At 39.7% G+C, this 14,497-nt stretch overlaps 1 protein-coding gene across 1 annotated transcript in view; it reads right to left on the reverse strand.

The window, feature by feature from the left end:
- Positions 1 to 868: 868 nt before the first annotated feature.
- Positions 869 to 14,497, reverse strand: part of UST (uronyl 2-sulfotransferase) — a 381,294-nt gene continuing 367,665 nt past the window's right edge. The window contains exon 8 of the mRNA XM_036768102.1: positions 869 to 4,481. Coding sequence (XP_036623997.1) covers positions 4,198 to 4,481 — 284 coding nt within the window. The 3' untranslated portion in view covers positions 869 to 4,197. The remainder of the gene's footprint in view (positions 4,482 to 14,497) is intronic.

A 14,497-nucleotide genomic window follows, 5' to 3' on the forward strand; every position in this document is an offset into this window, starting at 1 on the left:
AGCGCAGCACTTGACACTAGTTACTTAATAAATGCTTGCTTGATTGATTACAAAGCCAATGGACAAATCAAATCATTCCCCACATAGCCCTCACTTCAAGCACCCTGAGTCTCTTTCATTGCAGTTACTGCTTGTTGGGTTGCTTCATTGTTGAGGAGTCCATTGAAAGTCCCCTCAGACCCTTACATTATTATCCTAGGCCACAGAACAACATCCAAAAGCAAGGAAAGGTCACTACTTAATACTCATCATTGGAGACTCGACTAATTTATTTTCTCTCGTCACAAAGCATTCTTTGATGAACAATAACTTATTCTTCCAGCTAGTGTCAATGTACGGCAGATTGTTTCCCTGGTAAGAAGTAGACATTACATTGCTCAAATAACACATCACTGAACTGTCATGTCTACAGTGCCTAGGAAGCATGTGGAGCCATTTTATTTTTCGTCAAAATTCCAATAGATCCTAGAGATATAGCTTTCCAGCCAGTGCATTTGTGCCATCATTACTGTTCAGCTCAGGAAATGACAAACCTCTAAGGTTCTGTCCCTCTAAAGGGAAGGGTTCAAGGTGGTCAATTGGAGGCTAGAAATGTCTTTCCTTTTATCGCATTATTACTTATATTACTTAGAAGTTATTCACCTGATGGACGTAAAATATTGGGATTTGGGTTGAGGCTTCCTGACACTGGAATGACCTGCTGATTCAGTGGAAATAGCATTTAAACCAATTGTACCAATAGACACAAAACCAGGTGTTCAATCAATTCTTTCCTGTGTCTGTGCGAAAACTTACTAAGTAGGGTCTCATTTTAATATCACATTAGGAGAAGAAAAGTCTGGCCAACCAAGGAAGCTGAAGGGCTGTGTGTGTGGAATTGCAAGGTTTTATTTTCAGCTATCAACAGACTGGAAAAAAAGGCCAACTTATTTATATTCCTTTACCCTTAATGTGGGTACTGAATAAGTTAAAGAACATTTCATCCCAAACACAGATTGCTTTCATTTCAGTTAAGCTAATGTTTTGGTTCCTTATATATTTTCTTATTTTCATTAATGTCAAACACCAAACTTTTTTTTTTCCTTCTTCTTCTTAAAAAAAAAAACGATTTACAAGCACTTACACAGCACTCAACACAAAGTAGGCTAAAGGCTCATAATAGTGACTTTTGCTTTTTAAAAAACATCCAGCAGACTAAAATAAAATCATTTTAATTAACTCCTTCCTGAGTAACTAAAACCTTGGAATGTGCTGAAAAGTTATAATAAATAAGGCAGTCAAAGATTAACCAGCTTAACATGTATTTTCTTTTAAATTAAACTATGTAAAATGTACAATATATTTCATGATGTACAAACCGTGTGTGGGCCCAGAGCCAGAAAGACTTTTCCTTAAGTGCCAAATAAATTTACGGAGTACCTTGCCTTTGAGGGAGAAAGAGGCATAACTTAGAGGCAGTTTGTTAGGTAAAAATAACATTAAGGCCCAGCAAGTAAATCAGTCAACAGTTTTTGCTTTTTTGTTATAAAGTGGTCAAGATAGAAATGCCTTTGAATCGATAGGAGAAGCCAACTAACGGATTGGAATTAAACTCCAAGCAAGTGCCACAAAGGGGCCAAATGTATTCGGTGAGCCGCTGCTCTACTGCTCTGACTATGGCATGATTTAAATCACCTTTGCTCATGTTAAAGGTGAGGATACGGTTTTTCTCATTTGATTACAAGGTTCCACAGTGTGTAAACTAATTCTTCTTTACATATAATTTCATAGAAACCACTTAAAGTCCACAAGGCAGCAGATTCTCATGTTGTGTCCTGACGCTGGCTGTTAGCCAGGCCACTTTCTGTTAGGGTACCTTAATGGTACTGCATAAATCCCTCAAATGAGCATAAAGGACACTTCTCTTTTAGGAACATTTCTTCTAAATGTTTATCTTACTTGAACACTACAGCTCTTCTTAACTACACCCCTCTTTGGATGGAAATGCACACCCACAAGGATGCCAAGTACCGCTCACACAGTCGGGCTGGTCCAAGGCCAAGCTGATTTCCTGTGGGTGTGGAGACTTCTTAAGACATCTCATGATAAAGTAGCTTTGGGGAGGACTTGCCTATTGTCAAATGACTTGTTTTAGAGCTTGACTATTGTCCAATATAAGGGGGGGGGGGCTGAGGGACCATGAACAATTTATATATGTTTGAAGAAGATCAAAATATGTGGCTTGTAAAAAGCCCAAAGTTTGATTTAGTGTAAACCAGACCCCACTAATACGCTGCTGCCGCCACCTGCAGGCCTGCTGGTAAGTGAAACTGTGAAGTCGGCAAAGTTGGTCAGCATGCTCCCTTCTCTCACCTTTTTCCCTGTTTGGAAATAATCTTCACTAAGATTTAACCTTTTCTAGGGGTATGTGCATTTTAATCCAAAGGAATACATCTCACATTGTGTAATATCGGAAATCAGGTCAGAGGAAAAAAATATTTCAACACTGGGGTCTCAACTAATACTACAGAAATCATGCACACTTGTAATGGCAGCCTTCTGTTGGTAAAGCTAGTTGGGTGAGGTGATCGATACAAGGCTGATCTTTTGCCAGGGGCAGAACTGTGGTCCTACTGTTACCTGCATTGAGCTCATCACCCTTGTCTATGAGTGTAGCTGCTTACTGAGGGAATAGAGACAAAAACATAATTAGTATTGAGGGTTGAGTGGAAAGTCCTGGATTTGCAGCTAGAGCACCTGAGTTTGAATTCTTACTCTGCCACTAAATCCATGTGTAATTTTGGGCCAGCCTTTGAGCCTCAGTTTTCTCATCCATAAAATGAAAGGGCTGGATTAGATCAGGGGTCCTTAAGCTGAGGTCTATGGAATTTAAAAATACTTTTGCATGTGTATTTCAATATAATTGGTTTCCTATGTATTTAATTTTATGCATTTAAAATTAATACTCTGAGAAGGGGCCCATTGGTTTTGCTAGGCTGCCAAAGGGGTGTATAACACATCAAGGCTTAAGAACCCCTGGATTAGGTAGACCTTCAAGGCCTTTTCTAGCTCTACTTACGTAATCCTATGATGTTAAGTTGGTTCAAGAGTGTCTCATGGGATTTATAACTCTTTTTTCTTTCAAAGAAGCTTCACCCTCTGTTGTTTGCCTTTTATTAGCTGAGTTAGATATGGTTACCGTGACTAGACTTTGTCCTTAGTGGTAGGACTTCTTCAGAAAACCTGAAGTGTCCCTAACGTGGTGACTTAGGATTTCATCTCAAAGCAATATAAGAGGAAGGATGCTTATAGTGGCTAGAAATAGCTCAAGATTATGGCCATTTCCTCATGAACCCTGAAGCCCTGAAACCTCATTAATAAGTCTTTCTCTTTACTATTCATACGGACTCCAGATGTTCAACTGGATCCCCCAGTGACTTCTTTTCTCATCCGTGTCACTTTATCACCCATGAGTAATAGTCTTAAGAATTAGCTATCTCAATGGAGCTTGGCATGTATTTCAAAGTAGTGCAAAACACGAAACTGGTTGGTTGTTCAGCACAAACTGCCCATAGAGACTTATGCTGATGCTATTGTTCGGTGTTCACTCCCAAGAGCAAAGGTACTGACAAGACAATTTAATTCCATTTACCAATTGAAATTCTTGAGGCTTCCAAGGCAAAAGTTCATCCATACTAATAGGCCCAATTCACTCTGGGAAATGCTTCCTATTTATAAACTATTGTGACTTAAGCTGGCTGTCCTATTTACTTTGTGACCTGGACAATTATATGATTCTTAAATTCCCCTGGACTTTGTGAAAACTGACTTGTATTCTTGTTGAGATGGACTGAGATGCCTCTATCACCATGGAGGCAATGAATATTTTGCACAAATTATTTTGCAAATGGCAGGCTGTTTGAAGGTGGAATGTCCTTCCCAAACACACTGAGGAAAGCTATTTTATGATGAGATGTTTTGAGTTGGAGCCATCTAGGGTGTCCTAGAAAGGATCCTAGGGAGCCAAGAAAAACACACAATAAAATTAAACAAATAAAACCTGCAAAACCGGGTATCTCCCATTCACCCCATCATGTGGGAATGTTTTTTTTAATGCAACTGTGCATTAATTTAGTCCCTTAAGGATTCTTTTTAAACAAACAAAAAAGCTCTCAAGAAAGAGGGATGAGTCCATTGGAGGTTGGCATGGTGCTTGCATCACCTCTTGTAGATGTCTTCCAACCACTTTTCATCATCTTGCTCCTCATCATCTATTGGTTCCTCAGTTTCCAGTGGAGTAGGAATAAAGAACTGTGGCCTCACAGGTGGCTTGCTGACATGAGACTTGAGTCCAAATTTGCGCTTGAGCAGGTGGAACTGCTCTTTGACAAAGTAGTAGAATTCATACTCATATCTCATGCGTTGGTAGAGAATTTGAATGGCCTCAGGAGAGGGGACGGTCTTTTTTACTGTCACAGTCATGTTCCCAAGTTTCCTATGTTCTAAAAAAGAAAGAAACCAGAAACTTATCAGTATCCACCAGACTCAGATAGGATGATATCATATACACACACGCATATACATACATACCTACACACACACACACACACACACATATACATATAGGCACAGTGGATAGAGTACTGGGCCTGAGTCAGAAAGATTCATCTTTGTGAGTTCAAATCTGGCCTCAGACACTTACTGGCTGTGTGACCCTGGGGAAGTCACTGAACCATTTACCTCAGTCCCTCATCTGTAAAATGAGCTGGAGAAGGAAATGGCAAACCACGCTAGCATCTTGCCAAGAAAAACCTAACTGGGGTCACGGAGAGTCAAGATGTGACTGAAATGATTGAACAAAAATATATACATACATACATGTATATGTATACACATATACATGTATGTAATGCCCAAACTCATTAATCAACTTTATCTGGATAACAGAATCTAGAATTCTATATTATTAGTGACAACTGAAATAACTAGCTAAGAGACAAAGAAACAGGAGGGAAAGGTCTGCTCTTAACATGACCTAGAAAATCCTGATATTGGTCTCATGGTTGATATTGACAGTAGCTGGTTAAACATACCATGCATAACAGACATTCTAAATGTCAGTTTTTAATTATAACATATATGATATTCAGTGCTTTTCCATTTAAGAACATATTTCTCAATAAATATATAAAATCAGCAGTTTTGAGATTCTTGAAATATTTTATTTTAGATGATCTTGATAGCCAAAGACAACAAGAAAAATATGAGGGATGACAAGTAGGTAGCCAAAATGCTTCCCTGGTATCTTTATGATGTAAGAAAGAAAGCAGGGAAAGACATCTAGCATGTTAGGTGGGCCGCTGCTGGCTGACTTATAAGAAAATGTTGGCAAGAGTTCTACAGGATGGGCATACTGAGGGCTATGCCCTACAAAAATCATCTGAAGGCATGGAAGATGTTTGGCCATGAAAAGAAAAAACAAACCCACCTTCCATATGACAGTTGTCTTTAAGTATTGAAATGTGGACATGTGAATGGGGAATTATTAGATTTAGTATGTTTGCCCCCACAGAACTGACATAGAAGTGGTGGGGGAGGTTGGGGAAAAGTAGAATTAGATTTGATATAAGGAAACCCTTTTTTTTTAAACAGAGCCAAAGAAAGATGCCCACTTGTCAGAGAAATTACGGAAGGTGTTGCTATTCAAGTATGAATGGAATTAGACAGCTTCTGGGGTTCATCCCAACTCAGAGATTGCGCGCGTCTACGCTTCAGCCTTAATTTTAGTCTTAAAGGCTTAAATGTACAATTTTAAGGAAAGCTCCTAGACTAGCTCTACCTTCATTTTCCACCTAGCTGCATGCCTTTGGACTGGATCCCACGGGTGCCCTCAGGAACTTTATCATCAGGGAACTCATCATTGAATGAGATTGTGTCAGCCTTGGTACTCACACCTTCTCAGTACTCTTAGTACCCTATATCCCTCCCATTGGAGGATAGGACAAAGAACTCCCAAATTCTCCATTAAAAAGGGCTTGTAGGTCAGCTATCTCTTAATTTCCTAATTGGCTGCATTCCTTTGAACTGGACTCTACCATGCCCCAGTGCTGGGAATCTTCCTTCTCCTTTCCTCCTGTTTTTCAGTTTCCTTGAGAGAGTTCCTTTATTTTTAGTATTGGAATACGCAGTGCTTAGCACAGTACCAGACACATAGTAGGTACTTAATAAATGTTTACTGCCTGACATACAATACACTGGTAGATATGCATCTTCTGACATGTCATTTGCCAATAAGTGAATCAATGCATGCAGGTTGAGAAAAAAAATGGAAGCGCTTTAATTTTATTAAAGGGTTGCTTTAAATTTTTTCCTCTTCCTGAAGTAATTCTAATGCTATTTCTCTTCAGAGCTGGTTGATGAACTATATCCATATATATCCTCTTCCCACCCCCACCCCCACATTTTAAAGTCATACCCTACTTCGACCTAAAATGGTTTTCACCCAGCTTAAAAAATCCACCATAGGTATCATTGCTCTGAGCTATCTGAATAATTGGCTTGGAACAAAAATCAAATCTACTTGCAGATAAAGATTAGGCTGGGATGCAATTTCTAAAGATTTAAAAAAATCTTTAAAAATATTGATAAGACTGGTGTAAGCACTCTGAAGGTTGTCATTCGTCAGGATGTGTATGTTCTAGTATTTTATTTAAAAAAAAATCTAAGCCTTTATAATTATCTCAATATGTCATAAATTTGCATTTACACAGTATTCAAAAATAGGTTCATTGGCAGATGTTTGTGCAATTTGCTTATAGTTAAATAAGGAGTGGGAGGAAGATAAAACTCAGGAATTTGTGGTTTCTTATCTGAGGCACTCACTAGATACCAGGCCCTCTCCCTTAAGGTTCTTGCATAATTTAATGGTTTCCCTCTTTGCCACAGCAGAATTAAGGCCCAAGGATTTCTAAGAATGCACTGAATCTAATCCAGTTTAATCCTTTCAACCTTGCCAATGCTTTGCAAGGTTAATTCATAAAGAAGTGGGCTTCCCTTTCAAGAACAGTTTTGTGGTTTCTGTGCTTTCCACTAGGTGGACACAGAAGCCCAGGACATGGACGGACTGGCGCACCGCCTTTTCTTCCTTAGGATGGGAGGAAGACTCAACAGGGAAATAGTAATAGAACCTGGGGAGTGAGTGAGTAATTGTCATCTCCACACCAACCAATCAATCAATAACCATTTATTAAGAGGTTTACTTTGTACCAGGCACTGTGCTAAGTGCTGGGGATACAAAAAGTGGCAAAAGACACTCCTTGCCCTTAAGGAGCTTACGCATCTAATGAAAATACCATTCTGTAGAGGGAGGCCCCTGTGCCAGAGAGACTTTTTTTAAAATTAAAAGCCCAGCTTTTTAAAATGAAATTAGAACTCAGAATTATGGCCCACTAGACCACTTTACCCAATACCTTCATTTTCAAAATGAGGAATGTGACTCCCAGAAAAGACAAATCACTTGTGCAGGTCACAAAGTGAGTCAGCTGAGGATTAAAAATGTCCTGATGTAGGAGCAGCTGGGTAGTGCAGTGGATGAAGCACCAGCCCTGGAGTCAGGAGGGCTTGAGTTCAAATCTAGCCTCATACCTGTGTGACCCTGAGTAAGTCCCTTAACACTAATTGGCTCCTCCCAAAATATGTCCTGATGCAAATTTTTGTATGAGGTTTGCATGAGTTCCATTATCCATATCTCTCCTTTATAATACAAGAAACACCCACCCTGTTTGAGAGGCAATATGGGACAGGAACAAGTATGGTGGTTTGGGAGTCAGAAGGCCCAAGTTCATCCCAAGCCTCTGAAGCTGACTGTTTGGACGACCTTGAACATCATGAAGCCTCTTAACTTTTTTCCTCCCTGTGAAAGGGAGTCAGACGACCAGGCATCTGAGGTTCCTTCTCACTCTAGAATGACGATTCTATGCACAGCCGCCTGAATTATGCAAGACAGTAATGGGGAGTGGGCAGGGCAGAGAGGAATAAGGTATCCAGAAATCACAACTGAACCATCAAAACGACACGGCTACAGGCTTTCATTTCTGTCTGTTAAGTCCTCTACTGCTTTGTTTCCAGAATCTAGTATAATAGAAGAATAGCTTCTATTAAGTCCTCTGTTTCCAGAATTTAGTACGACAGAAGAACAGGTAATATTCATACAACCGCTGAAGATTTGCAAAGTGCTTTACCTGTGTTCTCTCGTTTGATTCTTGCAGCAACACCAATGAGGTTGGTACTGTTTTCATTATTTTCATTTTACAGATGAATTGAAGCTGAGTGAACTTCAGTGACTAGCCTAGGGCTGGCACAGCCAGTGTACAGATCGTTTCTGTGCTTTTCACACCATGTGGACACAGAGGCTCAGGATGTAGACTGACTGGGCACAATGCCTTTCAATTCCTTTTTGGTTCTAAGTCTAGTCCTATTCACTGTGCCACCTAGTTTCCTCTACATAAGTTCTAATTGGCCACATCTTTTTATACACTGATTTTTTTTTAAATAGATGTGAAAAGAGGATTCTTGATCATGTATGGGTAGGGCTTGATGGACTTTGTTTACTGTTCAGTCATGTCTGACTTTTCATGAGCCCATATGGGATTTTCTTAGCAAAGATACTGGATTGGTCTGCCATTGTCTTCTCTGGCTCATTTTACAGAAGAGGAAACTGAGGCAAACAGGGTTAAGTGACTTGCCCAGGGTCACACAGCTGGTAAATGTCTGAGGCTGGATTTGAACTCAGGTCTTCATAACTCAGGCCTGGCACTCTATCAGCTCTGCCACTTGGCTGCCCGATGGCCTTCATGGTCCCTTCAAACTCTGACGTTCTGTGATTCTTTGACTCCTACATAAAGTTTAGACTTAAATGTACATGTGAATTCCGCTCTTTGAATATGCCAGGATTTTAGGAATCATTTTAAATATCTTGCTATATCTACACAATTTCCCTGCACCTCAATTATCAGACTTGCTTATAATAAAATACTTTCAGCTCAGTAGGAGAAGCAGCTATCATCAAATGATGCAAAATGCAACTTATTCATATCACAGGCTGTTTATATGTTGAAAGTATAATGATGAGATAAGAACATTATCTAGATAATTTTAGGAAAAAGAATTTTTATTTGGGGCCTGCAATTATAGAAATAATTCCCTCAATTATCTGCTTTGTTTTGTGTGGACAATGAATCTGTGTGCTAACTCTTCCTCTCTTCCTGCATAGGAGTATTTTTGATACAGGGATTGTATACTGAAGCTTTAGAAAGACCTCCGGGGAACATACAAATTTAAGAAGACTGTGCCCCCCCCACCAACTCCCCTTCTACCAAAATAACTGACTGGTGGTGGCATCAATCTGCAACAAACCAGCCAGTGGCAGTTTAAATTGGTTATTATACAGAGCCAGTGACAGAGGGTGGAGAAACACAGGAGGACTTTAGATGGGGTTTTCCTCTCAAGTCGTCCTTCCTCTGATAAAATATAAGAAGGTCCTGGCTAAGGGGCTCAGGATGCAAATATGGTATGCTACCTTACTAAAATGGGAAAAAGAGTGGGTATGACAGACTCCTTACAATGTTGTTTTGCCTTTTTTCTGTTTATTCTCACTTTCATCTCTTTTTTTCCCTTTCCCTCCTTCCCTTTCTCCCCCTCTCCCTCTGTCCCTCACCCCTCTTTCTCTATCTCATCTCTCTCTCTGCCTCTCCCTCTCTCTCCCTCCTGCTCATCTCTCTGACTCTCTGTTTATCTCTATTGTCACCTCTGTTTCTGTCTCTCTGCCTCTCCCTCTCTCTCCCTCCTGCTCATCTCTCTGACTCTCTGTTTATCTCTATTGTCACCTCTGTTTCTGTCTCTCTGCCTCCTCTCCTCTCCTCCTCTCTCTGTCTCTCTCTCTCCCTCTCTCCCTCTCACTCTCTCTCTCTCTCTCTCTCTCTCTCCCTCTCTCCCTCCCTCCCTCCCTCCCTCCCTCCCTCCCTCCTTCCTTTCCTCCCCCACCTCTTCCCTCCCCTCCCCCTCTCCCTCTCCCCAGTCAAGGGCTTCCTTCTAGGTCTTAAGTATTTCCAAATGGGATAATTCTCTCCTACCCCTTGCATGATTAACTCTGTTTAGCACTATGCTGTAGGTGATAAGAGTATTAAAACTGGAGTCGGAATTACCTGAATTTGAATTCTGTCTCTAACATTTGTTAAGTGAGTGACCCTAGGCAAGACAGCACTTAGCACAGTACCTGGCATAGAACAGGTGCTTACTAAATGTTTATTGATTGATTTAAACTTTCTCAGCCTCAGTTTCTTCATCTGTAAAATGGGGATAAAATAGCACATCAAGTTCTTTGCAAAGTTTTAAGTACTAGATAAATGTTAGCTATTATTCTCACTAATCATGATCTACTCTGAGGTCTTTCAGCTTACCAGAAACAAAAATCAGTTGCTATTGGTGGTGGAAAAAAAAAACAGGAAGGAATCAAAAAGAAAAAGGAAGAAAGACAAATGATGAAAGTACAGTGAGAGAGAGAAAGCAAAGAGTCATATATAAATCTTGGGATGGGGAATGGTGAGCACATTGCTCTATCAATGTATGCCAATGATACCTCTGCAACTTATAGTCTTAGAAAGCTGCCAATAGCATTGAAAAGTTAAGTGACTTGTCCAGGACCTCAAAGCCAGTATGTGTCAAAGGCGAGACAAACTTAGATCCTCCTGGCTTCAAGGCTATCCCTCTATCCTCTAATATAACAATGTGCTATTCGAAATGGGTAGAAGGGGCCAGATAGGTGGTACATGGATAGAGCACCAGCCCTGGAGTCAGGAGGATCTGAGTTCAAATCTAGCCTCAGGCACTTGTCACTCACTAGCTGTGTGACCCTGGGAAAGTCACTTTACCCTGATTGCCATGCTTCATGATGCTCAAGGTCACCCAAACAGTCACCTTCAGAGGTAGGGATGAACTTGGGCCTTCTGACTTCCAAACCACTATACTTGTTCCTGTCCCATATTGCCTCTCAAACAGGCTGGCTGTTTCTTGTATTATAAAGGAGAGATATGGATAATGGAAGTCATGACAAAAATTTGCATCAGGACATATTTTGGGGGGAGGCAATCAGGGTTAAGGGACTTACCCAGGGTCACACAGGTAGTAAGTGTCAAGTGTATGAGGCTGGATTTGAACTCACGTCTTCCTGGAGAGAGAGAGAGAGAGAGAGAGAGAGAGAGAGAGAGAGAGAGAGAGAGAGAGAGAGAGAGAGAGAGAGAGAGGCAGAAAAACCAAAAGTTTCTAAGGAACCGTTGCTGATTTTTCCCACTTATGACCTTCTATAGAGAAGTCATTTTATATAATATATATATATATATATATATATATATATATAAATTCACTGATATTGCCAATACTTTAAATACCTATCTCTTATTCAGAAGAAGGGGTATAATTTTCTGGATTAAGAAATTCAGTAGATTCCCTGAGGTCCGTAAAATCCTGTCACTTACATTACTTCTCATCAGCAATATATTTAGTAAAGTGATAATAGGCAATAAAACATGTTATAGAACATGGTGACCTCTACTGTCAGGGAGCTTTTCCTCCATGAGAGTCCCAAATACTGATGAAATCACAAGTGCCATTTAACTGTAAACTAAGATTAGAAAGACATCACTGCCTATGGAACTTATGTAAATCCACATAAAGTCATTGATTTTTCCATTGACAGGCTGGTAGATGAACTTGTGTGCTTAATATGTCAAAAGATCTTTATTTCACCAACACTGCTACTCCTTCTGCCCATACAGTCTTCCTGCTACTTGGCAGATGGTTTTTCCAGTGCTTTTCTGTGGGTGGGAAGGAGCCTGGTAGCTGGCCTCCTTATTGAATTTCTTGATGACACAAAGCTGGGAGGGAGAGCTAAGAAGTTGAATGACAAAATTGGGGTCTCTCCAGATCATGAAAGCTTAGAACAATGGGCTCAAACTAATAAGACAAAATGTAACAGGGATAAATATAAAATTCTGCAGTTGGGTTTTATTTTTTTAAACCATCAACTCCACAAGCACAGGGTTAGGGAGGTGAGGCTAGACAATAATTAATGTAAAAAAGACCTGGTATTTCTGGTGGACTGAAAGCCAATGAGTCATGCTTAATAAAGAATTCTTAAAAAAAAACCCGACAACCCAAAACAACACTGCACTAGAAGATTGTCCGTGTATGCCTTCTGGGCTGTCAGTGTGACAGGTGAGTCAGTCCATTGCTATGTACTCCAGATTTTAGGAAAACCCCAGGGTTTCCCTCCAAACATAACATAGATCTGAGTAAGTTACCAGCTTGGTTATTTGAGGCAGGATCCAACTCTGGCCTGAATTCCATAAATGGCTCTAAAGGAAGGTATTAGGGCTTTAGGGTGGAGACTATTCTGTCCGATTCATAAAACAAGCCTTCTTTAGGAAATATACTTATGCCTAAAATTATTTTTTTGTGGAGCTGGAAGGGGAGTGGCAGGATGGGGAGTGGGAATGAAGCACTATTCCTAAATGAAGATGAGCAATTTAAAAACAAAAACCATGAAATGAAGAAACTCAAATCCAGTGTGGCTTAGTGGAAAGAGCACCGTCCCTACAGAGAGAGAGGATCTGGGTTGAGATCCCTCTTCTGGTGTTTATTAACTCTGACTCTGGGAAAGTCATTTAACTTCTCTGGGACTCAGTTTCCTCATCCATAAACTGAAAGGGTTGGATTAGATGGCCTTCGAGTTCCAAATCTATATTCTAGGATCTAAGGAGTTTCTTTTAAAGTATAGGAAGAACTGAGAAATGATTGTAAATAGCCCCATTATGAACTTATATCCTCTTTATCTTGGGACAGAGAAGACATTGTTTAAGTCTTGTTGGGGGAGGGTTGGAGATGGAAATAGCAAAACAAATTATGCCTTTGTAGCATAAAGCTTTTTTTTAATGGCTCATGTCTGTCTCTCTTTTATATATACGCACTAAAATATGTAAGAAAGCTATTTTCTTAAGGATTCTGAAACTTAGTGTCATAAAGACTTCCCTATTAATAGGCAGCTACTAGGAATGAGTATTAAGGCTTCTGTTATGCCCCATTCATGTGATCCATGTAGTTCCCAGATACCATGGAAAATCTTTTTTAGTAATAATATCTACTCTTCTAACCATTGTATGGATAGAATTTCCATTTTTCTTTAAAAAAAAGTCTGCAGTGTTAACTATTTTAAATGGCAAACCCCACTGAGGCTCAAATCTAGCTACAAAAGACAAAGATGATTTTTTTAATAATCACATTTTTTATAAACTTTAAAGCTTTGCAAAGAGATTTTCTCCCAACAAACCTGTGAAGGAAGCAAGACAGATATTATCCTCAATTAATAGATGCAGAAACTGAGAAGTTATCCATGATCACCTAGTAAAATGTCATATTGGAATCTTATGTCTCCAGACTTGAAGTTTAAGGTCTACATAATATGGCACATCTCAAGATTTGCTGTCATTGGGAAGAGTTCAAAGACTATGCCACAGATGGTAAAGACAGTTTCAAAAGAGGGCTGCTCACAATGTTCTGAGAAACAGGTGACGACAGACTACCTTGATGGGAGGGACCATAGATGATGAATCTGTTTTGTACAGCACTGTGTGGAATTGGTAGCTAGTGCATGTGAAAGGGAATTAACGGCCACAAACAAATCTTCATGTTTTCAATGATATTATTTATCTGTAACATGTATCATACAAAATACCCTCATTTATGCCAATGTGCATAATAAGGTGCTTGTGGTTTCTGCTCCATAGAGAAACTTACAGTGCACAGTTCTGAACTGATGCTTGGAGAACATACTGAAATTCACCTTGGGTATGCATTGCTCATTGTACTATTTAATGGTGAGGACTTCCTGGATACAAATAGCTTTAAGGGAAAGCAGAATGTATGATCCAGGCACTTGTTGATGACTTTCCTGGAGGTTACACAGGAAATAGAATGCCTCCCTTGGCTTTTGACCTAAATATATCTACTGGAGAATTCAATGCTTCCCCTGATACAATGGAATCATTAAGGTGAATTTTAAAAAATTAGAATTGATAATTGTCTTCACACAATGTAGACACAGTCTTAGAAAGACAAATGATTTCACTCTGGAATATGTTTTCCTAAAAAAAACCCAAAAAACAAAAACCTTTTAAAAGTGGCATGAGCACTTGCCTTTTACATCTGGGATTTTGTGGCTTCCACTGGTGTCTATACAGGGTATTGCAAATTTTTTTTGTGCGATTATAAGCTTTAACAGCTTAAATCAAATTTAATTCTTTAGGAAATATACTTATTGCTAAAATATGAGGGGGGTAGCTAACATTAATAGCTATTAAAGCTTAGAACTGCACTAGGACTTTTGGGACACGCTGTATACTCCAATGCTTAGCTCGTGGTTTCTCCGAGAATGAAGGCACTGGCCGTGTTACATCCCTTCACCTGT

The sequence above is a fragment of the Trichosurus vulpecula genome, chromosome 7 (genome assembly GCF_011100635.1).
Source record: "Trichosurus vulpecula isolate mTriVul1 chromosome 7, mTriVul1.pri, whole genome shotgun sequence".
Classification (NCBI taxonomy): domain Eukaryota; kingdom Metazoa; phylum Chordata; class Mammalia; order Diprotodontia; family Phalangeridae; genus Trichosurus; species Trichosurus vulpecula.